The sequence below is a fragment of the Camarhynchus parvulus genome, chromosome 1A (assembly GCF_901933205.1).
Source record: "Camarhynchus parvulus chromosome 1A, STF_HiC, whole genome shotgun sequence".
NCBI classification, from domain to species: Eukaryota; Metazoa; Chordata; class Aves; order Passeriformes; family Thraupidae; genus Camarhynchus; species Camarhynchus parvulus.
The window spans coordinates 66,501,604-66,528,849 of record NC_044586.1 but is presented as its reverse complement, the minus strand read 5'-3'; the positions used below and the strand labels follow the sequence as shown (position 1 = coordinate 66,528,849).

The 27,246-nt window shown below is 42.7% G+C and overlaps 1 protein-coding gene across 2 annotated transcripts in view; it reads right to left on the bottom strand.

Moving 5' to 3' along the window:
- Positions 1–27,246, bottom strand: part of SFMBT2 (Scm like with four mbt domains 2) — a 111,707-nt gene that overhangs the window by 54,838 nt on the left and 29,623 nt on the right. For both annotated transcript variants that reach the window (XM_030960763.1, XM_030960762.1), the window contains exons 5-6: positions 6,971–7,059; positions 3,604–3,850 (exon numbers count right to left, since the gene is read on the bottom strand). In XM_030960763.1, coding sequence (XP_030816623.1) covers positions 3,604–3,850; positions 6,971–7,059 — 336 coding nt within the window. The remainder of the gene's footprint in view (positions 1–3,603; positions 3,851–6,970; positions 7,060–27,246) is intronic.

Here is a 27,246-nt window from a genome sequence, read left to right as displayed (position 1 = left end):
TCAAAGCAGGATTTGCAGAATCACTCACTGAAGTGGATGTATTTATACTTCCACTATATCAAATCTCACTACTTCAGAACAGACATCAAGGATATGCATATGAATTTAAACACACTTGAAGGGGAATGTTAACCTTTCATGGCAGTATTTTTAATTCCTCAGCTGTCTGGTTATTAACGGGAATATAGATTTCAATTCTTTGTTTACAATGTGTGCAGCGGGCACAAGTGTTAAGAAGTGCATTCTTTATCTAATTGTTCATTATTTTATAGTTTTGTTGCCCCACTTCTCCCTTGCTTGCAGGAATTCGGATCAGCATCAAATGCAGGGAGGGGGACAACTCACCTTGTTTCTTACTTTTTTGGTTTAATTTACAGGGAAATGCTTAACACAACATGATTTTGCCCCAGGCTGCAGTCAGCCTGTTGTTTCACGTCTGAATTCAGAAAAACACTGCCTGATGCTTCCCTGCTGGAAACAGACACTGATTTTCTTTTGTGATGCCACTGAAGCACAGGAAAGATGAAACTGGCATTTTGGGCAACTCTGGCCAAGTTTTGGGTAACTTTGGCCAAAATCAGTGAAAACAAGCAGCAATTTCTCTGGGCAGTGTCAACAAAATTCAAGATACAGAGGCACCTCCAGTGGTTTCAAGGGCCAGCAAGGAATATCATGTGCACATTTAATTAGTGGCATCTCGCTTATGCTGGCAAGTGTATGGACACTAAATTGCACGGTTAAAAGAGCATAAAGCATTTTATTTAAGTGTCAGGGCTCCAGGTAATTGAACAAAGTGTACTGTGTCAATTTGTATTAGGGTTCACAAGCAGTGAGCAATTAAAATGACTGGCAATTTGTCTTTAAATAGAAAGTGGCATAAAACGGGATGATCTTGCCCTGCATAAACAGCTGAGCTCAGGCCATCAGTGGCTCTGTGTCAAGCAGCCTGTGCCAATTTGCACTAGCAAGGAGGCTTATTCCAGACTCAGATATACATCTGAAGAGAAAAATAAGCTATAACCTCTTTGCTTCAGATAAATGGGCTTGTGAGATATACCGAGTCCATTTGAGGGAGACAGTTGAGATGTTGTTTCATAGAATCACTGAATGGTTTGGGTTGGAATGGACCTTATACATCATCTAGTTCCAAGCCCCAGAGGACCCTCCTTCACATTAAGTGGGTGTTAGGATGTGGGTGGCTTCAGGAAAGAGACCCCTCCATCCAAAATATTGTTTGGGTCCATGGGATCTCCTTTATCTGAGATGCTCTGCATCCTGCAAAACTGATCTGGTGCTAGAGGTGGATCAACAGGGAAAAGTCACACCCCAGACACAGAGGGAAATAAAGCCCAGGGTGGGTATGTGGAATCCTAGCTGAGGGTAGGCAAAGCACTGTCACAAGCTGCAGAAGGGATGTATAAAAACACCCTTGTTTGACAGCAGGGGGACACACAGCCTGCTTTGGGAGCAGCTGCATGTCCTCAGCATCTCCTCAGAGGAGATTCATAACAGCTTTGATACACAGTCTAAGGCTGCTCCCTTTCCCAATCAAGAAAACTTAACTGGCTTCGCATGTTCAAAATTTAGGAGAACTAGGTGTGTGTTCATTGGTTTCAACCCTCGTGAGTGAAAAAAATAGACTTAAAAAGATGTCATGTCATCTTACCTATATTAGGGGTGTCTTAGCACCCTCCTTTCCCTACCCATTATAAAGAGAAAGAGACTTCTCACGTAGAACTGTCTTTTGATGCCTGCACCATGGCAGGTGAATTTAATCCCTGATGTGTAGAAAAACAAAGTACTGCCCACAGAATCTCTCCTTTCTAAGAAGGTCCACACTAGGTCTTTCACACAACAGACATCTTCCTAGTCCAAATACTCTTCCCTTAAGAAGTCACTAGGGGATATATCCCTGACACAGTCTCAGGCCTCAGGTCCTTAGCAAACTTCATTTTTTGAGTTTATGGTTTAATAGCCTCACCCCTGAGTTTCTTCAGAGCTCTCTGCTGCCAGCACCTCGTCCTCACAACTCACTACTGCCTCCCTGACTGCTCCAAGATTCCTTCTGCAGACCTTTAATTTGAAGCAGATCCCATAAGATCAGCCACTTTGGGCTCTTTGTCTTTTTCCTCTCAGTTAATATCCCATACACTTTATTAATTCATTGTGCCTCATGGACACGTTGGATGGTCAGACAAGAAGATCTTAAAGGGTTTTTCCATCTTTGACGATTCTGTGACTCCATGTTAGGTGGACATCAAATGACCAGGAGTGGAACAACCAGAATTCCTGGCTCCAGAAACTCCTCAGATTTCCACTCCTGACTGGCAGAACCTGACAGCTGGGTCGCAAGGGGGGATCAATGAAAGACCCCAGGAGCAGTGATCAGGAGAGGATTTGGGCAAAACCAGAAGAGTTCAGACCTGAAGGGTCTTTTCACAGCAAAATCCTACAAGGCTCAACTTCAGGAGATGTCAAGTAATGAAGACCTATTGTCTAAGTCAGGGAGAAGATGTGGGCATTGAGTCCATTAATAACAACGTTGACTAAAAAATGAATGACCAAAGAAATGAGAGGAAACAGCTATCAGGTGAAAACAGGTAAGAACAAGAGACAGACATTTTAAAAGTTAAATCAGGGGGAGGGGAGAAGAAAAGTAAACAACTCCAGCAAATAGAGAGTCCAGTAAGAAGTTTAGAGAAATACAACTGAAAAAAATGAAAATAAAGGCATGAGGGGTGGGGAATCCATAGAGAAGGATGCACAGCTGGATAAAAGGAGGAAAGAGTAGAAAGCAAATGGAATGAACAAAGAGGGAGCACAAATCTCCTCTGGGCCATTTCTATATTCCCCAAACCTATACTGGCCAAGAGGGCTCAGAGATGGTCAATGAAAAAGTTGTTTCTCTGTAACACAAAGACTGTAAAATAACAGTGGGTGATATTCATGCTCTTCAGCACTCCTATCTAATTTAGAAGTGATGGGGAACACTGATTCCTACCACCAGTGAAGAAAAACACTTCCAAAAAGCACTCAAGACCCAAGTCCCAGACAAACCTGTGAATACAAGAATTGAACACGTCAGGGTCAACTCTCCTCATTAGGTGTGAGGGACAGAAGCCTCATCAGAAACACCTTCCCAGAGGAAGTGAACTTAACACTCATGGAAAAACTTAATCCCACAGCACAAAGAAAATGAGGCACAGACCTGGCCACATTGTTAACCTACACAGGAGAAGGTGGATCAATCTGTGATCCCAGACTGGCTTAACTGCAGTCCCAATCCCTTTCCATTCGAGCTGGTTTGAACACTAAACTCAACCCTAAAGACTTTCAAACCCAAGGACACTTCATCTCTAAGCTGTGATCTCCTGGCGCTTCATACGGTCTGACAGACTCGCAAAGACTTCAGCTGAATTTATTTAATAAACAATACAGTCCACATGACCCACTCTGAACCCAAATTAGATGGATCTCACCTTCCATCTGTGCCACAACCAGAAACTACTGACAAAGCAATGTGAATACTGCAAAAGGACAAAGCATCTCAAAACATCAGTGAACACCCACGAACAGAGACAGTATATCAAAGAGGTTCTTTACCTGCAGGTGGGTCCATTCTGTATTTATTCTCTTGACACCAACCGACTGGTCGAAGTCTGCAATCCAAGTAAAACAACCACTGGTCATAGGATTCAGTCTCCTCCAATCCCACATAGCGAAGGCGTAATCTTCCTCCAACATTTTCAACCACACTAACTATCCAGTACTGAAAGGGATTCTGGGAATCCTGCAGCTCTATTAAGGAATCAACTGTAATGAGGTCTACAGGGTTTTTTCCTCGCAGAGGCTGTTTGAATAGAAGCAAAACTCCTTATTTTAAACTTTATTTGAAGACTTCTCAAGGAAACAGATGACAGCAGAAGATTATTTTTGTTTTTCACACCATCATCCAAGCGATCAGCAAACAGTCTGTTCTTCTTCTATTTTACCCAATGTCTTCCAAGTGCAAATTCAGAAGTAAAACAGAAAACAACAGTTGTGCTAATTTCTCAACCGACATCATCAACAACAACAACAAAAAAAAAATAATAAAAGGTGGAACAGCTCGTAAGGCACATCCATTTAGGATGCTCCTGAACTACTCAAAGCCCAGTTGTACTGAAGGATTTTAAACAAATTTTCATTGATTGCAGCTGATAAGAACCAACCACAGGACTGGACCCGAATATTTACCTAAAAGGTGACTACTTTGTGCATGACCCAGAAATTTCACTCTGTGTACTGATCTCTTTCCCCAGAGATCAGCTTTATCTTATTTCAACTGCATGGAGAGCAAATTATCCCCCCCAGCCATGGATGCAGGAGTCTGTGGAGGTTATTCCAAAGCTCAAAGCCCACAGCAGGTCTGGAGCCAAGCCCAAGGCACACAGGATTTGTTGGGTCAAGCCACCATGCCCAAGAAATCCCAGTGACTGAGGTTATTTGCTTCCACATGGTTATTTTCTGGGCTCCCACTTTTGCAGCCCTTTACACATGATGTGTGTAACTTTCCACCTGCAAGCACAGGCATTAAAAAACCATGAGATGCTCTGCAGAACAGCCCCTTTGGGGCTCAGTGGTTTTGTTTTGTGACTGTGAGCATCTCTGTGTTCTCAAGCTTTCACATAATGGTTAGATTTCTTTTTTTTTTTTATTAAATACAAGTTTGAATTCTTATGCAATGTCTCAGTTCCGGGGTTTTAAGAGCAGCAGCATTAAAATGACCCCAAGACTTGGAAGCACTGGTCCCCAAAGGAGATGCTAAACAAAGGCAAAATACATTAAAAACAAAGAATTTTTTTCCTGTGTGTTTGTCCCACTTTTACTTAATTAAACCATATAAACATCTCACATTACTTTTTAAACTATTAATTCTGTAAATCAAGAGTCAGTCCAGGATGGTTCTTTCTAGTAGTGGCTACAAAACAAAAGGAGAAAGCCTTATTTTTCAAAAAGTTATTTTTCCTACTGAATATTGAAAATATTGAAATTTTGAGATGCAGTAGATTTTCATACATCTCTCTTAATCCAAAAAAGCAGGCAAGAGCATGAGAATATGGTAAAAAATGCAATTAAAATTAACAAAAAGCTTATCACAGGTACAACTTTAAACAAATTTATGATTAACAGGTATTTCTCAGAACAATGTATTTGCTATAATAAGCTACTTTTCTACAGTGCAAGCTGCAAGCATCTGTATAATCTCTTCAAATATTATTTCATGGCAAAATGCAGTGTCAGAATTTAATAATACAACAGAAATCCACTTTAATGTGGATTTTTTTCCTCTCATACAACTACTTGCAACCAAATATTCTTTAATATGAAAGGATGGTGTAATGATTTAACTTATTATAATAAATCCCTGGCTGTATCAAAGTGAATATTGCTTCCCTGATTTGTGTGCTAAATTTTAAGCCAATGGGCTGTCACTTACCCCATGAGAACTGAATGGCTAGGATTATTAATCAGCTTGCATGAAATATTAACATTTACCATCATGCAAGAACCCTTCACATGCATAGCTAGCACGTAAAAATAATTAAAAAAAAAGGATTTAAAAAGTAGCACTACATATTGATTTAACAGTCTAACAACAATCTGCAGCACTCATGAACAGCAAATCTGCCAACAGGGGCCAACATACATTGCATGACACAGACAGCACTGAGCACATAAAACACCAGGAAAGGGTCAGAAACTGTTTCAAGTCAACTCAATGTTTTCTCTCTCTCTGCTTTTCTGCCTGGGGCTGCCTGCAGAAAGGGGAGGTTTGGCACACACCAGGGATGGGGGCTGGACACCACCAGGTTTCTGCATGTGCCACCTGGGAGTACTCCAGGAATGGGGATGCAGCAGGATATGGATTATCAGGGGGCTGCAGGGCTGTTCTTCCCTCAGACTCGGGGGGGAATACCCTAATAGAACAATATTAATTCTCCCTGCCAGGTACAATCATACTGCTTGGGCACGTGGAAAAAGGATGCAGCTGTGGATGCTGGAAGTGAGCAGGGACAAAATGACCAAAAATGTTGCCTGGATGGACACTGGCTTCCCACAAGCCAGCACGAGCACTTTCACAAATTCCTGTATGCCCTTGATCTCAGCCTAAACAGAGGGACAGAGAATGAGGGGCTCCTGCAGGACCATCCGTCTCCTCTCCAAAGCACCCACAGCAGAGCAGGGCAGGCCCTGATGCAAAAGCTGCCCCTGGTTTCAAGGTGAAGCTGTGGGATTTTTGTCCAGGATCTGAGGCTGTCCCAGGTGCAAGCCACCCCTTGGATTTGCTGCACAGACTGGGCTCTGGGAGCATCTAAAAAATGAGCCCTTCTGCTCTTCTGAGGCCACCTCACCCAACAACTTCCCTGCTAAATGTGACTGCTGGATTTAGGTGGAGGGAATGTCCTTGAGGGAGCACTTCCCATACAAAGATAAACCTGACAATGCTCCCCATCAACCTACTAAACCTCCTCTCCAAGCTGTGCCACAGAGTCACAGAATGGTTTGGGTTGGAAGGGACCTTAAAGATCACCCAGTTCCAACCCATGCCATGGGCAGGGACACCTTCCACTAGACCAGATTGCTCCAAAACTCATCCAGCCTGGCTTTGAACACTTCCAGGGATGGGGCAGAGATGGACTGGCAGCTCAGCTCACCAGTTTGATGTATCTAATGGGGCACTGAAGGGCTGAGCTCTCCCTTCTGTGGATCCCCTCCACACTCCATGCCTTTTATGAGCACCAACTTTGTAAAGAACGAAAAGGCAAAACAAACTCCCCGTGACTGGGTGAGAAGCAGAGCCAGCAGAGTCCAGGCACTGCTGACACAGATTTTGGGGCAGGGCCGGGTCAGGTCCCAGGGCTGGCAGACACAGACACTAAAAGCACACAGTGAGGAGGAGGAGGAGGAACTGCAATCTAATACATACACCTTCCAGCAAATTGGCAGGGGCCGTCCTGGCGCCGGTCAGATCCTGGATGAGAAACTCTGTCCAGTCCATGTATTTCTCCTTGATTGCTGGGGAAGGGGAGAGAAGGGGAGAAAAGAAATGCTTAGCACAGCAGACTGCAGTGACTTGCCATGAGTGTGTCACACAGTGGACCTGGTGTATTTATTAAGAAGAAATTATTCATTATTAGAGGGATGAGGCCCTGGCACAGGGTGCCCAGAGAAGCTGTGGCTGCCCCATCCCTGGAAGTGTCCAAGGTCAGGTTGGACAGGGCTTGGAGCATCCCGGGATAGTGGAAGGTGTCCCTACCCATGGCAGGGCATGGAATGAGATGATCTTTCATGTTCCTTCCAACCCAAACCATGCTGTGATTCAATCAGAAACATCTCCTCAGGATTTACCAGCTCTGAAGTTTTGGATGCAACTGCAACTCAGACAAAGAAAAAAAGCTGGTTTGTTGCTCAGTTCTTTGGGCAACCTGTGCACACAGTTAAATCCCAAAAAAAGGGAAGGTGTTGCTCCAGTGTAGGCACTGACAGTGATTTACAACATCGTGGCTTATCATCCCCATCTCTCCCATTCAGAATTGGCCACTGCCTGTGTAACCACTCGTTTCCTGCTCATCACCTGGGCTCAGATGTGATTTATAAAGTCTCTCTGTATGTTCACTAATGACCTCTGGGAAAAAAAGAAGCTGTGCAAACTTTCAATTCCTTGACAGGAGACCAGAAACTCCAGGTGCTTTTCCAACAGAGTAGAAAAACCAACCCTGAGAACATCATATATCAGCTGCAGAGCCAATACACTAGCAAGAAGAAAGACTTAAAATCTTTCCCTTATCAGGAACTTCTGTTTCATTTAGGAAAAAAAATTAATAGTTTCTGAGGTAAACACTGTGAACCAGTATTAATTTAGGACATGTATGCAGTTTTGTAAGATTTGAACTGAAATATGTAAATTTTGCCTCTAGGATTCACATTCCAGGTCAGTTCTGGTTTAAATCAGTGGACACATGAAGGCAGTAATTCAGCAAATCTCAGCTTGACAGACAGAGATGCCTCTTCAAATACACTGTGCACTTGCAATCAAAAATCCAGAAATTCGACTTTAATTCTACCTGCCTGTAAATGAGAATTAAATTACATCTGAAACTTTGTTTTCTCTCCAAACTAATCTTACTTATGTGTGAGAGAATCATCAGGAATGCAGTTATGTTGCTAATTCAGAAACACCTACAGAAGGGAAAAATCACAAACATTTGAAAATTTAAACATTTCCCCTGAATACACAACTAGATGTGCTATTTAAAGACCATTACCCCGTGGTAATCCACAGGATTGGGCATGGATAAAGACACAAGCCAGGCCTAGGGCACCTCGCCTCAACCTCATTTCTGAGCTGTGCTCCTTCCCCAAAAGCCAGTTCTCCCAGCTTGAGCTATACATCCCATTTAGATATCTAAATTACTTTAAATGTGCATTTAAATGTACTTAAAATTATCAAACCTTGCACTGCTGGACTCGAGCCTCCATAAAATAGTGTTTGAACTTGCCTGGAACCATTCTAAGTCTTTTGCAGCACCAGTTTTGCATGATTTCCGGAAGATTTATGACCTTTGCATTATTTAAGATGAAAGAACAGCCTGAGCAGAAATGGTTTAGATGTGACACTTTCTCTCTCAACACTCCTGCTGTGTTGAACTCATCAGTTCCTGTCCACCTACCTCAGGATAAAGAAAACAAGCTGAATTTTGGCACCAGGGACAGTAATTGTGGTAATGAATGAGGCTGGGGTCCCTCTAGCTCAGATTTCTGCCTCCCCCTGAGCACAGCACTGGGTGCAGCACAGAAAGGTGCAAGTTGAACTCGATTTTGGCTCGTTCCCACAAAGTTGTCAGCCAAATTTCTGAATGCCAGAGCTTCACTACCAAGGAATGACAAATGTGATAAAAAGCACACACTTTGAACTTTCAAAGCTGGCAGGACTGGGGAGGGGAGGGAGATGGGGGGAGAATAGGATTTTTCAGAGTTGACAACAGATTAACAGATTTCAGGGGCTTCCACTTCCAGATGCCCAACTGGAGATGTCATAACGATGCCTGATTCACAGATCTGGCTGTCAGTCTCCCAGTGCCTTTCAGAGAGAGAAAAAAAAAATCCCCTGTCCTTTTTTAAAAGACTTGCACCTCACAGTTTGACATCTAAATAAGCTCCTCTCCACATTCAGATCTGGATGAGAGGCTTCCAAAGTCCTAAAGTCACAAGGTGACCTCTGTTTTCAGACTAAACAGGCTCAGCTGAAAAAAAAAACTGAGCTGTTCTCACTTTCTAGGTGGTTTCAGAACCATCCTTCCCATACAAATCTAATTTCTAGGGTTTTCCTTTATTATGCTTTTGTGGCATAGATAAAACGACTCTGAAAACCTCTGAGAGCCAGGAAATTGCACTGGAAGTTGTAGAAACAGGGATTTGTACCTTCCACTGTGCTTATAGAGCACAATCAGCCTTCTCAGCTTTACAGTTCAAGTCACCACAGTGCAAATATTCATTTTTAGTAGTAATGAAGTGAATGTGAATGATCACGATAGCTGCAAAAGCCTTTGAGGACCAAGCAAAATGTTAAACAAATATATTCAAACCAAGGAAAATCTGCTGGGTAAATGAGAATAGCTGTCAGTGCCATGCATGGGTGCCCAGCCTGAGCATCCCTCTCCAGAAATGCTGCTGCTCCTCTGGCATATCCTTCAGCACTGGGGACTGAAGCAGTGAACTTTCCATCACTATTTCCCATTTTCCCTCATCATTAGCTACAGGAAAAGGCTCTACTGAACCTCTCCTACTGCTGGACAGGCTGGGAAAATTCTGGTTTTTTTTGCAGCTGATGGGAAGGGAAGGTGGCCAGGATAAAGAATCCTGCTCCATAGTGACCTAAACTCCACTACTATTCCTGTTTTCAAAACATTTTCCCCTGCCTTAAGTTAATTCAGTGAGTCAGGAGTGCTCCATGGGCTTCAGACACCTGAAAAAGACCCCACATTTCCCTCCCCAATTCCTGAGGAACAGCTGTAGGGATGAACCAGTTCCCAAGCTCAGTGACAGGCTGCTGAAGGGTGAACTACTCTCAACAGACCTCAATGAAATTATCCACACCTGCAAAAGTAAAAACCAGTAAAAAAAACCTTGCAGCTCACTGCCTCCTTCCATGAAAAAATGATTATTTCAGAGATCACCTTCTAGTTTGGCAAGTATTACAGCAAATTCTTGAATGAGAAAAAAAAAAGGACCTTTCTAACATTAAGACTCAGGTTATAAAATTGAGCGCTCCTTCCAGAGACCTGAACTCCACCAAGAAATGGATCGTATCCAATATCCCTCAAATTCTTCCCACTTTTGTCTACTCAATTCACCTTGCCCACAACATCTCTGACTCCCATTCCTCTCTCCCCTTCTCACCCATGGCCATTTCCTCACTTTTACTCGTTTTACTCATTTTCCCAAGCTGTGTCCTGAGACTCCAGGCTGCACTTGGACCTGGCAACACCTGAGGAGCAGGGGCTGCTGCCAGCTGCTCACTGGCTGATGTATTTAGTATTTATCATCAGATTTTCCCCATCAGCTGCTCAAGCCCAGCCTTTTCCCCTTGCTCTGTGCTTGCTGACCATGAAAACCATTCCAAGAGCAGCTGGAAATGCTGGAGGAAGGCACACCCCATCCAATGCCCCTGAACACGTGCCCCAGAGCCAGGACAGCAGCTTCATTCCCTGCAACCCTGTAAATCTCTGTGCCCTGCCTCAGCACATAATGGCTTCAGATTTATCTGCCTCTCTAGAGAAATAAGAGATTAAAAGCACATTCACAGTCCCATGGCAGCACTGAGGCACAGGCACTCCATTCAATGAATATGAGATACTATTATCACATTAGCAACTCTTGGGATTTTATCTCGTTTTCTAGTAGTTGCTGTTTTGCTGAGAGCCACTCCTCTCAGGTTTACATGGAAATTCTCATTTTCCTTTTTTTTTCCCCCCAAGAACAGGACACTGCAAAGTGCAGGAAAATCCTTGAAATCTGAAAGACAGACAAGACAATGGGAAGAATATTGTTGGTATTTTACTTTTCATGACTGTTTTTCCCCCCCAAGGCACCCGCTTGATTGGCAAGAACAAGATTCAGGGATCTGAACTGCTGCATTTTGTAAAATAAAGGAATGGTAGCATACATAACTTACAGGCATACAGCACCTAAAAATAAGCTACTCCTTGGAAACACCTCAGCATGCCCCATGGATATATGTGCCCAACAAGCAGTAATATCAAATTATGCTCGTTTTTGTCCATACCTAAAAGAAAACAACAACCAAAAAACAACAAAACAATCTTCACACGGGGTTTCTTCTTTTTTTTAATAACCCAGGATCACCAGGAACCTGTCGACACCTCTACTGGAAAATCCCCACTGGAACCCATCAACCTCTAAACAGCAAAGTTTTAATTTTCTCATACATGAAGAACAGCATCTTAAACAGCTTTATAAAAGGGTTTAAGATCTTTCAGATTAATCTGCTAAGTGACAACACTCTCAGTGTGGGAACTATTTTTATCATTAAAAAATTTAACTATTTCCTAGGACTGGAACGAACAAAAATAGTTAACAAGGGGAATTACAGCTGGGCAGGACTCAGGCAATTCTTTTCCCTCCATTCTGAAATAAACTAAAATACCAGGATCTCATGAAAAGATTAATTTTCAAGATGTTCAAAATTTAATACAGATATACAAATTATATATATATAATATATTTATATATATGTGTGTATATATATATATATAATATATTTATATATATGTGTGTGTATATATATATATATATATATATATATATATATATATAAATATCTAAGATACAAGAATCATATATACAGTTAAGACACATTAAAATAAAGCTGCCGGTGGCAGAAAGAAATTCCCAGAGCCTGGAGAGAAGGATCCCAGATCAGCAGGACAGCACCTCAAGGGCAACAAAAGGAAATTCCAGCCACTCCATCCATCAGGGATAGGTGACATTATAGCGGAGATCTGCTACAGGTCACCCAGCCAGCAAAACCAAGGCTGTACAGGGCTTGGACCATCCAAAGTCTAGAGGAAAATGTCCCTGTCCATGGCAGGGAGGTGGGAAAAGATGATCTTTAAGGTCCCTTCCAACCCAAACCATTCTGTGACTCTGTGACAAGATATGCAGTTTTTTAAAAGCTAAACAGCATATTGCACAACTATATAGAAAGCTTACAATATTGACATTTTCTTTTAATTTTAAAGTTGTCACAAATCCGATGCAATATTTATGAGTTACAAAAATATTAACACATAAATGTTGTAGCTATGTTATAAAGGTCTAAATGATGGAGTTGAAATGAGATGTCTTTATAGCAAAATAACAGAGAATGCTAAAACAATTTGTTTAGACTTCACCCATCAAAACAATTTGTCAAAACTGACATGTTCTCACAAAATATTTCCATTTTGATAAAACAGCATTTTGACAGGAAACGGTTGAATCCCCACATTTTCATTCCTCCTGCTGAACTATTTACATCCCTGTGAACCAGACTGGATGTGAAAACAGGATGGGGGCTGAGTGCTGTCCCCAAGTAAAGGCTCAGGCTGTTTATGAACCCTCCCCAAGACCTTCAGGGCTGTGAACACACTTCACTGCATACCCTACAAAGCCAGATCCCCTATTAGGAATTTCCAAAATAAATCAAGTAAAACCTACATTTAAAAAAAAATTTACTCAGTGCTTTAATGACATTTTTTATAAAAATGACTGTTTGCTTTGAATTCTTTTGTGGGCTCCCTGAAAAAAAGCCAAATGGGGCTAAAGACATCTTCAAACAATTTTTTACTTAAAACTTCAAACAGTCTTCAGTTCTCACAGCAGCAGAGTTCTGTGGTTTGAACTGGATCACAAAATAATGCAAATTCAGTCCAGAAAAGAAAAGGAAGTGCATCAAAAGCTGTTGATCTGATTTCCTTGTGGTGCAGCCACAAATATCATGAGACCCCAACTTCAGAGCTCAGGCATGGCCTTCTGTACACCTGTCTTAAATAAAGTGTTCAAGGAAAATATTACATAGAGAGGATTTTCATGAAAACCAGAAGTCATAAACAACTGTCCATTAAAAAATGCAGGTGCTCAAAAGACACTCCTGGACCAGCAGTACTCTGTGGTCCCATTCATGTGAATTTACAAGAGGCTAATGAGCAGATGCTGGAAGGAAGTGTGATGTCTGTAGGAGAATGTGTAACTCTTGCATTCTCTCAGTAGATGATCCTTTAAGCTGTTTATTAATCTGCTTGCTCCTAATTATCTCACTTTTTAAAAAATAAAACTGAGCAAGTGCAAACTTCAAATTAATGTTTAGCCCAAGTGAGCTACTTAATTAAATAACAATATTCTGCATGTTTGTTAAATTTTCTTCAAGATATTTGGTGCCCTTTGTTTTTTCAGGCTATCCAAACCGCCCTGATCTCATTTTTAAGTAGTTTCTGTGGTCTTGACCCAAGAAAGGGCCAACACACAGACTTTAATCCTTGCACACCCAACTCTGCATGAAAAAGCAGTCCTTGAGTAGAAAAAGAAGAGAAGAAAAAAAAAATAAAACAAAACAAATAAAAGCATGAACAGATGCTTTAGGTTCTCACCTGAGGTCCCTTACAGTTTTTTCTATTAAACTACACTGAATTTCAGTACAATGCAACTTTTATCCTTCCTGCTGCCATTCAGCATTTCCAGAAATTATCTGCTTATGTCCTCTGGGTCAAAACACGCAAGTTGATGAGCAAAAAGCTGCCTCAGTGTCCACAGGACACTTTGCTTCCCAACATCCTTTGAGCCCTTCACAGACGTGCACACCATTCCCCTTGTGTCTCCCTAGTCTTTAATTAACTGCTATCTTTTAACAATAAAAAAGCAGTGGGTGGTTTGGGAGTTGCTTTTTTCATTTCTTGAGATGAATAACTGCACTGGCTACGAACTCCAACCCAGCTGCAGGAACTCTGGGTGGAAGAGGTGGATGTGGGATGCTGTGGGAGAAAACCATCAGGCCATGCAGACAGGATGAGGGATGCTATTATACTGATTTATTATTATTATTATTATTATTATTATGCAAAATCTTGTAAAAATCCCCTCCATTAACTCACTGCTGCTCAAGAAGCTGAACAAGACACTTCGGTCACCACCACCAACTACTGAGGCACTCCCAACAGTAGGATCAGCTGTCTTCACCCCAAACACAACATTATGGATACAGACACACTCTTCTGACATCCCACTGCTGTGGCTTTCTGCCTCCAAGTCCAACTGGCCAAGATCAGAAGAGAAATTTGCCTCCTGGATCCCAACGGTGCCACAAACCCTGCCCTGACTCCCTGAGCAGAAGAGCCTCAGGTACCCACCCAGCAGTAAAACATTTACTCGTAAGTGCTGTGATTAATAACCTCCCTTCAAAGGCAATACTTGGCTTGCACTGAAGTATTTAAAATACAATTTTAGAAAAGAGATAAAAAAGAGAGGGGTGCTGGCAATGGGAAGGGACTCAGCTCTGTCTTGGTGGTGTAACTTATCAATTACAACCAGATTATGCAGATAAGAAGCAGCAGCAAATCCATCAGCTCCACCTGCACTTGTTTCAAGGCTTCACCCAAGTGTGATCAGCACCAGCCAACCTGGAATGACCCAGACACAGCCCTGCTCTCCCTCAGGATCTGGGGAATGAGGGGAGAGAGATGCAGGTGGAGCATGGAAAGAGGAGAGGGGAATTAATCTCTTCCCACCCTCCACCTTGCAGGGATGCAACCAATTCCTTCACCTGGTCCTTCAGCATAACAAAAAGTCTCCTGTGGCCATCCAGCCTCAACAGGTTGGAATTTAATGAAGAAGCATTCAATTGTTTAGAGCATTTGCCACATATTTATAGCCAGGTTAATGGTTGGGCTCAATGATCTTTTCCAACCCAAACAATTCTACGATTACTTATTTGTTTTTAAGGTGTTTTTACACTGCTTTCACCTGGAACACAATTCTGCAATGTTGTCACCTGGAGTAGGTACCAAAACCCACCCTCATTAACACCACCAAAAATTGGGAAGGGAATGCAAAAATATCTTCTGGACACAACCATTTTTAAGTGGGTGTCCTGCTTTAGGGCAAATTTTGGGAGGAAACAATGATCTTTGATGGTTGGGCTCAATTATCTTTTCCAACCCAAACAATTCTATGATTATTTATTTATTTTTAAGGTGTTTTTACAATTATTTCACCTGGGACAGAATTCTGCAATCTTTCACCTAGACAAGGTACCAAAACCCACCCTCATTAATACCACCAAAAACTGGGAAGGGAATGCAAAAATATCTCCTGGACACAACCATTTTTAAGGGTGTGTCCTGCTTTAGGGCAAATTTTGGGAGGAAACTTCTGAAGTGGTCTTTGCTAAAAGCAAATTCAAGCAGCCCCAACCCCCAACTAGTTCAGGAGGTAAACCTCCTTTGAGAAAAGTGGGAAAAAACCTGTTTATGTAACAAGCAAAGTACTCACAAGCATAAAAAAATGAATAATGTTAAACAATGGAACTTCTCATTGTTCTGAGGAGATGGCAAATTCAGAGAATTCTTGTTGTGAGATGTAGCTCAGCTCACTCAGTCTCTTATCAGTCTCTCCTGTGCTGGAAAATGCCACATCCCAGGCTCCAGTGGGTCACAGGTGTGAGCTCCTGATGTTTTTCTGGGTTTTCACGCTGATCAGTTCCAAGAAGAAGAAAAGCCACAGTCTGGGGAACTTCTCTGCCTCACCTAGCTAAGAAACTAACTAAAAGCAAAGGAGAGCTCTCTCCTGCTGCCCATGCTGCAGACAACACAGTCTGTGAGAAGAAAAGCTGAAGCTCTTTTATGTTTTTGGATACAGCCAGCTCAGATATTCCACTGCTTCTCCTTCTCCCCTCCTTGGCTCCCAGATCTGGTTTTAAAAGCACAGAACTCAGTATCCAGCATAAGCAGAACAGACAAGTGGGGATACAAGCAGCATGAAGTCACCCTAGGACAATGGGGCAGTTACCTGCAGGCATGAATGAAGGTTGATTATTCTGATTTTGTTACAGAATCCAACGTGGCAAAAATGGGCTGATTTTAGTCTCCGTTACCTGTGTGATAAATTAGGAAAAATCCTGAGGTGTAACTACAGAGTGTTTCACTCAGACTTAGTCATTTGTGCTCCTCCAAAATTTCTTACCTAAACATGAACTGCACACTCTTTGAAACAACAGCAGTAACTCTGCTCTCTGCCCCATTCAATTCTAGGAACAAGGCACCTGAATTTCACTGTTGCCAACAACAGCCTTAGAAACAAATCAAACAAATCAGGACTGGCTGACTGAAATGATCTTGGATGTGCACACAGAGTTCCTGAAAGGCATTTCTGAGAGGCAGGCAGTGCCTGGATTCTGAAAGCTCTGCACACACATCACATCACCACGGGGGTTCTCCCATCATTAGTATCAATGACCATTAGGGTGATGGCTCACTGTGAAAATGAGCATCCAAACTCTGCAGCTCCTGGCACTTAACCCCAAGCCTACACACACATTCCCTGATTATTTTTTCCTTCCTTGTGCATTAAGCACTGTGCCCAGGGCTCAGAAGAGATGGATTGAGAGCTCCAGCTCCCAGTCTCCAGACCCAGGAGTCTTTAATGAAGGCCTTGTGAAATCAGCAGTTTGGGAGCTTTCAGGGAAAAGAGGGGGGAACCTGATATTGTGACTGTAATTTCTCCATCAGTTTTTAGCCCATAGAGATAAAAGAATAATAGCAATAACATTGTGAGAGAGCTGTTATCAAGGGAAAATCAGCATCTTAACCAACGTGCTCAGAAGTGAAACCACATCACAGAGCTCAGAGTGACTGCATGAGAAGGTTATGAATTCACCTGTGTGAGAAACAAGTACACACACCAGATTCCCTGCACTCAGCAGGCATTTGCACAGTTATTTCCTTCCAAATTGTAGCCCCTCTGGGTGAAAACCAAAAAACTATTTAGTCATCTTTGAAAACCAAAAAACTATTTAGTCATCTATGCAGGCAAAGAGATTTACCGTGTCAGGTAGACTGAAATGCACAGACAAATGTAAGAGAAATTGTAAAATCCCAAAAAGTTTAAAAGTTTCACAAGTAAGTTTTAGATTTTTTTTTTAAAGCATAATTTAAATGTTTTGAAAGCCATGGGGAGGATGTTTGTGCTGCCTGCCCAGCCATCAATCCTGGTAAGGTGTTCCTGTAGCATTCCATAGCTCCTTGTGCACTTGTTCCACATCAGAAACTCAGAAAGAGGAAAAAAAAAAATGCGTCTACAAGCAAAATGCTGAATTCCTAGATAAATCCCCATCCAAGTCAGAATTCCTAACCACAGCCAGAACTACTGCAAGCCAGGCACCAGCTTGGTTCAGAGCTGAATCAGTATTTCTGGGCAGCATGGCACACACTGGCCCACGCCAACAGTGGGTTTGAATTGAGGTCTTTCACATGAAATGACATTGCCCCAGGTGTCACTGATGCCACGCAGTGAAACAAAGGAAACCTGGAGGTTTCCTGAACACCAAAAACCCTCCCTTTGGCCTGCCTTGGCAATGGACACTCCATGCCCTGTGCCTTTGGGATCTCACAGACCAGCCCCAAATAGATTTTGTGGCACAACAACACCTAAAATTTATGGGCCATTCCACCCTGCGATGTCACTGCAGTATAAATATCCTGCCCAGGGCTCTGACCTCACACCTCCAAACTCCATCCCATTACCCCCACACTAAGTGCCTGTTCTTGCTCCCAAACCCCACGGTCACTTTCTGAAGGATATTCTTTGGAGACAACTCTGCAGAACCCAACAGATTTACAGCAGCACAATGTTCTTACATAAAGCATAAACCAGATCACTGCACAATTATGTTGTTTTTCCCAGATAGTGCCAACAGTCTACAGCAAATATCCACTACAAATAAAAGCATCAAAACATAGAAGACAAATAGAGGGATGTGATGTCCAAGAAATCCATTCTGATTTGGGGTTGGGATTTTGGGTTTTTCTTTTTTTTTTTTTATTTTCTGTATTCTACAGAAAGAGGAGAATGAGTGGGGATGATGCTTGCAGTTTACTGTATGCATTACACTGTTTAATACACAACGGAAGAAACACCAATTAAAAAAAGGACTGAAATTTTGGTTAATGCTTAAAACTAGGGGAGTTATTTTAGAATCATGGAATGGTTTGGATTGGAAGGGACCTTGAAGATCCTCTTGTTCCAACTCACTGCTGTGGGAAGGGACACCTTCCACTAGACAAGGTGGCTCGAAGCCCCATCCAAGCCTGGTGCTGAACACTTCCAGGGATGGGGCAGCCACAACCTCCCTGGGCACTGTGTCCCGAATTTTTTCCAATATTTTTTTTTCACCAGCAGAGATTTCGAAGTGAAAAGCCATTACTAGTTTCAGCCTGACATCCCCAACACAAAGATGCATCCCAGAGGCAAGAGGCAAAGGGATTCTTTGCTGGAAAATTCTGTCAGGACTCAAGGGGAGGCTGGTGCCACGGTGCTTGGGTTAGTGAGGAATTTATGTTTAAAGAGGCTGACCTGAAACAGAGGCTAGACAGAGCTGAAGGAATAAAGTAGGTATTTATTATAAGGTCTTCAAAGGATACACCTTGGGCAGTACAAGAGCCTGCCTGTGGGCTCCAAGGTGTACTTGTAAGGTCTGATTTAGGGTTTGCCTGTGACTCTCCCCAAATCTCACTGCTCACCCCCAGAGCTTGGGACAACAACGGAAATCCAACCATTCCCATGGCCCAGCACCTTCCCAAATTATCATGGAAATAGCAAACAAGCCTCATTCACCACGACTCCAACTTCTGACACCCCATGAAGCAGAAACATATGTTTTCAAAAAAAATCCCATCAAACTCATTTCACAATTTACAGTGCGTTCTGTAATTAATCACATTTGTATTGCCAGCTCCTAATGACTGAATCCCGTTTAATCACTCTGGAGCCTTTCAGCTGTGTGATGTGAGCACCACAAATCAGAACCTGCAGGGCCTGATGAACATTCATCAAGCATCCTTTCCCGAAATTAATGGTACAGTCAAAGCACAGCCAGGCCCCATGAGGTGCTCAACATCCTATGCACAAAATGTAAATTCATAACCATCATCACAACACCATCAAAGAAATACTCCATCAAGGCTCATTTTGTGCTTGCTAAACATGTGTTTTCTTCACTTGGAAACAGAAAAGGGGCTTGAACTATAAATCCCGGGATCAAAAACATCCCCTGAAACTTTGAAGACTTTAAATCTGAATCGGAGATCAACGTGGAGCATTATGCAAGGCAACGTGTGAAATGAGAATAACAATGCGCTACAGGACCTGAAACGGGAGCAGCTTTTCCACAGTGCTCTAAATTTCCTTTGAATTACAAAACTTTAGCTTCTCCATCAACCTGGGATATTCTGACTGGAGATTATGATGCTCTGTTGAACCCAAATGCCTTCACTGCTAAATCAAGTATTAGTGCAGAGCCATGGTTCATTCAACTGGTTTGTGAGCCCTTAATCTCATCTTCATCGTACAATGCTTCCTCTTAAGTTTTTTTGCCTTCTTTATAAATAAATTTAGATGTTCTACATGAAGAGGCCTTCCCAACAGATCCACCTGCTGAGAAGGTCAAGCTCAACAGCAGAACTGCTCAAAGCAAAGCAGGATTCTATGGAAAAGGTAATTTCAACAATCAGATTCAGGGTGTAGATGTTTCACATGGGCAGGGACTCCTCACTGACCTTCCCAGAGTTGTCTGGCACAGGGGAATTACAGATTTCCCCCTCTCTAGGTTCTGTACTCATCACAGCAGAGCCTCTTCAGTAAAACTGGTACAACACGTAGCAGGATGATTTCCTGAATCTGGAAAGGTTTCCCCTGGATATAATTAAACTTCTACATCAACTCCAGCCCTTTAGGAAGTAGCTACATTTTTTACACCTAAAAACGCTGACTTTCCCCTCATTTCTTCATTCCCAAGTGACAGCGTGGGGAAAGAAGCTTTTTTTAGCCACAAACACAGGAGGTGGATGCTCTGCCTCTCAACACAAAACAAACCATCAATCAAGATGGGTTTCAGCATGTCCTTAAGCTCATTTGTGGGTCTGGGTTTTATTCCTTCTGTGACCAAAATCAAATGGAAGCGAGAGCACGCACACAGAGACACTGAAACAGACTATTTGGGAATTCAGAGCAAAAAGTTCTCCAATGTCATGCAGAAGGGCCAGAACTGACCTAGAATTTGGTATCTGGGTTGGAAAAATTGATTTTTAGTTGTCATCAGGAAAATGCTTTATAGGAGCATCTCTTAAAGCTCTGCTCTGTGTTATCAGCCACCTCCATGGGCTGCAGGAGCATATGGCCTGCTTCAGGAACCCAGCCCCTTCCACGGTGACTGGGAGCCCACATTATCATGCATAATGAAGGAAAAATCAAGTGCAAGTCACAGCTGGCTCGGGATCATGCTGGTGCTTGCATCTGCCACTAGCAGCTTCCCAAATTCACTTCGTGCCTGCTCCTCACAGATCCCAGGTGCACCTGAAGGAAAGCTCGGCTGAAGACATGGCACTGGACATGGTGGTTTGTCCTTGGCCTAAAACGACTCAGAAAATCCTCCCTCAGCTCAGCACTAAAAGGCATAATTTAATATTCAAACTGATCAAAAAAGGTCCACTGCAGAAAAGTGTATTTCAATTTTGGCATGCTCTGGAGCAAATCCCTTGTGCTACTCACCCTTCCCAGTTCCTATCCAATGCACCAAAAATATCAAAACTGTCTAACTTTGAATATCAAAGACATGAGGGGGTTTTTTAAAGTCTCCACAGATGTCTCCAATAGAGATTAATTAAGTTTGACCATGCTTTACCTTTAGTATCATTAACTACCTAAGTCTAGTCCTTACAGTTGAAGTGGCATTTTCATTCCAGAACTCCTCTGGGGAAAATTACAGGAGACTGGGGAAGGGAAATTAAATTCAATTATCAAGAATGACTATTTAAAAATCTCTCAAACTAATAATTTTTTAAGAGTATTTTATTAAAAATGCATTTAGCCAGACATTCATTAAATTGACAATTACAAAAATGAGTGGTCTGCACCCACTGTTATGCTTTCAGGGTCAATCATCCATTTTTCTGTGGTTTCTGGGCTTTTTAGCTCCACAGATGGAGAGCAGATGTCCCAGGACATGGTGTGAGTGTGGAAGAACAAGTGTGGATGTTCACTGCTGGATATTCAAGGTGTGGGGACCTCCAGAGCCATGAGCAAGGTGCACATGTCAGTGGTGTTTGCTTGAATAATGTCACTGTAGTCTCCTCACTGACCACACACCAAGCCTATAAATGGGGCTGTAATTCTTCTGTTCAATACTGAACAGATTCTCAACTTTTCTGCATTTTCTTTCATATCCACATGGTCCGAACCAAGGAGTTGGATAATGTCAAACACTGGTCAAACTCAGAGCAACAGGGCCTGTAGTTCTTAGACCTTTTTTTTTAAGGAGTCTTACAGAGGCTAATTATGAAATAATTTCCATCTTGGCACTTAAATGTTTTGGGAGGAGGATTTTGCTGTTTCGCTCAGAGGATGCAAGAAGCTTTTTGCAAGAATTGTCAAAGGGAATTGTTTTCTGAAATGGTCGCAAAGGTACCACCCAAAAACCCACCCTGTTCCACTTGCTGCTAAGGGAGGAAATCTCTACTTGCAGGAAAGTCTGGTGTCTGCTCACAGCCTTTTCCTGCAGTATTTCCTTGGAAATGCAGCTCCTCATTCACAGTCTCTGCCTCAAGCTGCAATTACTCCTTTCCTGCCCTATCTCTGCTCCTCCAGCACAACTTGCACTGAACACCAGGCACAAAACCAATGGTTTGGTCACGGTGGAGGCTGCAGACTGTGATCAGAATCATGAGCAACAGAAGGCAAAGCCATGGGGTCTCAACTGCTCACCTCAAGTGCTCCAAGAATCCTGAGTCCCACTGAAATGAGCTTTCCTTGCAGGGTGTCAGGAGCTGCAGAAGAAATTGGTTCTGCCAACATTTTGGGCTGGATAAATCAGTTGTTGCAGCTCAGCACCACCTGCAAGGAGTTTTGCTGCATCAGTATTTGCTGAAGTTTAATGCTTTTGCTGTGCAGCAGGCTTGAGCCTTGATCTACAGAGGCAGAATCTCACACGTTGCCTAATAACACTACCAAAAAAATGGAACTCAGATCTGTGTGGGTTTGGACAAGCAAAACTCCCTCAGTTTCTAACACAACCTCTCTTCTAAGACAAAGCCCTGCTCATGTGTAGCAGAAACCTCATGGGGCCATACTCCATCCAGCCAAAAGGGATAAATTTCAGTTCCCAAAGTTGTCCACTACAAAATCAACTGGTTCCGCAGGAAAAGAAAAAAAAAAGCACTTTTGCTCCTTCTCATGGCAAAAGCAGCTAAGAAATGCCTCATTCCATGCAACACCAGCCCCAGCACTCCATGCAAGGTGTGGGGTTGAGAGGATCCCCAGCTCACGCTGATCCCTTCCCAAAGTTAGCTCTCCCTCTCCAGTCACCCTTGCTTTTATCTCCCTACTTGCCTCATTTGCTTTTCACTTGCTGGTCCAGCTGTGAAAACATCAACTGGCTTCAGTTCCCAAGGAGAAATCACATCCCCAAGGATTTTTTAGAAATAATTGCAAAAGACATGGAACACAGAGCTAACACATATCCTGATTTCCTCCTGGCCATTTGTCATGACTGCCAGCCATAAAGAAACTCCACTAGCACACCCAAGCCCCAGCCTTGCCAAGAGCCCGAGCTTGAAGAGAATTTCCATCTCTGCATAAATCTCTGAAATTCAGTGCAGAGGTGTCCAAGCCTCACTGGCCATAGGGGGCAAGACTCCAGAGCACTTTGGACTAGTTCTAGTCCTTCAAGCAGCAGCAAAATGGGTGCTGAAGGCTTCCAAAACCTATAAAAATCCTATTTGCTTACTATCAGAAATGACCAGCACGCTCAAGTGATTTTCCTGCGGGATAATGACCTCAGCTGAAGTCCTGAAACACCTCCAGCTGTGATGGTAGAGGATGGATGGCTCCTCAGGTTTTAGGAAAAGGAGAAAGTCAGGAGTTCTCTGCCTTGAAAACCCAGATGCACCATAAGGGCAGGATGAAATGAATCATTCTCTGATATTCAAAGATCTCCCAAACAGCAGAACAGGTATCAGGAGAAAACAAACAGAACCCAGTACAGTGCTGTGTACAGAAAGGAACTAATATCAAGCTTGACTGAAAAAGTTGATTAAATTAGTTTAATTTAAAAGCCCAAACAAACCCTGAAGGAGGTTCTTTGTTTATTGCTTTTTACCAACAGCACACTTTACAGAAGAAGCACCATGTGGGCATGAAATATTCATTCATTAAATCTTTCATAAAGCTCCACACTATTAGTTTCACTCAGGATATATTTATAACTTGTCAAAGCCCCCAAAAATCACTGCTTTTCCTTCTCCCCCCCTCCAGACTGTTTATAAAAGGATTAGGCTTTCAGTTTTCATTGCAATATCCCTGATCCTCAGCTCTGCTTTTGCTTGTACACAAGGTGCTGCTTCTTTAATCATAACAGGATTCATCATTCAGCCTTCCCTGCACCAAAGGGACCAAAGCACCCAAAGGCACCAAAGCACCCAAAAGGGACCCTTACAATGCTGCAAACCATCCAGCTGCTGTGGGAATGGCAGCATCACTCCTTTATGGGGGAAGGCAGCAGCATGTGGAGATAAAAGTCAGAGCAGAGTATCAGTGATGCATCTGAATCCATGAATGTCAGAAAGCTAATTAATTATTTTATTATACTATAATATTCTATATTACATCTGAACTGAATCTGAACAAGCACCCAACTGCACATAGTATAATTAATTACTTTATTATACTATTCTGTATAAATTCTGTATTACATTACATCTAAACAGATTCTGCACAAGCACCCAACTGCACAGAATCTTGTGACTGTCAACCAACAGTCCTGACACACAGACGTGGATTCAACTGGTCAATGAATCAAAACACTCACACCAGAATCCAATCAAGCAAATTCCTTCAGGTAAATAATCCTCCACAATGCATTCCACTTGTGAACAACAAGAGGAGCAGCAACTGAGATTGGAATTGTTTTTTCTTTCTCTGAGGTTCAGAGAACGTGAATCCCAGAAACATCCTTGGGAAGTTGTGCCTTGATTTTTCTCTGTGAAGAGAAATGCAGCTACAACAGAGAGTCCACCCAAGCAGGGAAAAGCAGGCAGGGAGTGGATTCATTGCAGCAGGGCCATGTCTGAGGCTCTGGCTTTCAAACCTCATCCGCTGGAGAACCACTTCTTGAAGCCTTCCTTGGCTGCCAGCCAACCTCCAGATTAAACCCCTGCTCCGAGCTGGGTTAATAACACACTAGAGTAAACAGTGCTGCATTATCCTCAGTGTTAGCTGCAAAACTAAGTGATATTTTTTTACAAGGTTTGCTGACTACACGGCTCAGTCCAGTACAGGAACAAGGACAGGCTATAGTTATAGATGAAAAGTATTTCCATCCAGAAATCTGCAAAAATCCAGGGTTTGCATTAGGGGAAAACTGCATCAGTGAAACTGTCAACCCTCTAAGAACTTGCACTGATATCTAATCCAGGTGTAGCCAAATCTAATTTTTCTAAATTATCCTCAGTAATACTCTGCTCTGCAGAAGGTGTCCCTGCCCATGACAGGGGTTAGAATGAGATGATCAGCAAGATCCCTTCCAAACCAAACCATCCTTGGGTTCTGTGATAAAAAAGCACCCAAATACAGGTGCTGAACACGAAAATGAGGTTCACTGCAGGTTCCTGAGCAGTTCTGCCCACAGACACTGCACCCATCCCTGCCTCGCCGGACCACAGGCTGCCTGGTCAGGCCTGCTTCCTTTTTCCCTCCCTCCATTTGCTTGTGAGCATAAATAAATACAAATACAGTATAAGCAGATGTTGTTGTCCCTGGAAACTAGGCTTGCTGGGCATGTTTCTGCTGAAACGGCTTCTTACTGGAAAATTAGGTTTTGATAAAAGTGTGTTTCTTTTCTTGCTTTTAATAAACAGAGCCTGCTTCATGTGCAAGCTCCGGGCTTTCTTTTTTCCGCTGGAAAACTAAACAATCTTGCACGGTTTCAGTTCTTCAGATGCCTGATCCTCAGCAAGGGCTGGCTTCCCCAAGAGCATCTGATGGAGGATGGAGGAGAAGAAATCTCAAGATGAATGCACAAGGAGAGGCCAAAACCCCCTGAGACAAAGTCTAACTCAGGCAAAAGGGCAAGGAGGGACCAGCACCCACTTCTGGGGTGCTGAGTCTGCTGCAACTCAAAGACAGTTTTTTGGGTGGTTAAACCCAAAGACAACCATCCTGATGCTTTTGAGTGGAAAAACATTGACTTTTTGCTGAAGGAAAATACTGGTGAGTACAAAGCAGAGGCTTTGAATTTATGGTTTCATGAAGGGGAAAAAGGAACTTTTCTAAGCCAGTTCCACCAGATATTCCAGAGAAGCAAAAAGAGCGACCCCAGCTGATGAGACCTGGCCTCAGGGAAGAAAACCTTCCCCTGAGCAGAGAGCTGAGAGTGCCCCAAGGTCTCTACCTGAGCCACAGGGCCCCTGCAGAGCCAAGGCTGGGAGCCTTGTCCACATTCCTAAAGAACACTTCTTCTGCACTCCCAAAACACTTTTAAACAAAAATACCTGTGTTGAACCAAATATTGTTTTTCCCCCTCTATTTTCTCCATCACTCACAGAGCCACAGCAGTGCACACCCTGCATTTCCCACTCAGGAAGTGTTTTTTGTCTGAGTTTCACAATTAAAATATCAGGGTAATTAATTTACTCCCCACTCCTCCTAATAAACCCGCCAGCATCTCATCCTTGCAAGGCTCTCTGCAGTTATGCCTCTGGACCTGATAAATTATATTAAAGGGAAAATCAAAACACAAAATGTTGACCTCAAGCCCAGCAGACCTGGAGATGATCAAAACCCTCTGCATTTGATAAAGTCTGTAACTCAAACTTCTTGCAAAGTCTGACCCACTGGCCAGGCTGTGGCACATTTACAGAGTAGCTCAACAATTAATTATATTCCCACAGCACACGTGGGGGGCTGTTATGCTCAGTTTACCCCAAAAGGGCCTCTCTTGGCAATACTAAGTCTTCTGAAAGTAACTAAAGCCAGCAGCACATGAAAAAGATTTACAGTTTCACACAACAGTGAAAAGAACATTTTCCCCATCAAGACAACATTATCCTGGTGCCACTCAAGCCACGAGGAGACTCTTGAATTTTTCACATCCCAGGTTGAGGGATCTGACTCATGCAAAGGAAGGGAAGGAAAAACTACTGTGGGTGCTCTAATGAAAAAATGCTTTTCTCAGGAGCAAGTCTGCAAGGGGCTACGAGGGGCTGGGAGGGAATGCCAAGCCATGACATGCTCCAGTGAATTCCAGCTCCTGGAAACTCCCAACATACACCAGAGTCAACTGACCTGACTCCTACTACAGCAAATTTCAGGCAAACCCAGCATTTTTACCTCCTCTCCTCCCCTTTGCCGTCATCAGGAGAGCTTAGGGAGAAAAAAAAGATCTATTTTTTTATGTGCTCGTTAAGTATGATCTGCTAAATGTTCTATGCCAATGCATAAAGCTGCCTACTATGCTAACAGAATATTTAATTGACATTTATTTGCTGACTAGTTATTTATGCTAACGTCATCCCTGCATAATTAATAGTCTGCTAAAGTCGACTTGAAAAGCACACATAAAACACTGCACTAAGAGTCATTTGCAGCATTTAAAATAAAGAAATCCTGCCATCTATTTACATTAGGCTAGTCTAAACTCAGTTTTGATGGAATAATAGGATAAAGATCGGGCAGAGATTTTAAGAAACAGCCCTGTATACTGCTTTAGAAACATCCACAGGCTTTGAGAGTGCAACCTGCCAAAGAAGATTTCCGAGTTTCATTTTACTTGGCTCGAGGGCCCAGTTCTTAGCTGATGTAAAACAGCATAAGCTCAGTGAATGCCTACTTATCTTCTCCAGCCTCAAGCTCTTAGGAAGTAATATTTCAGGTGAAAGAGCTAAA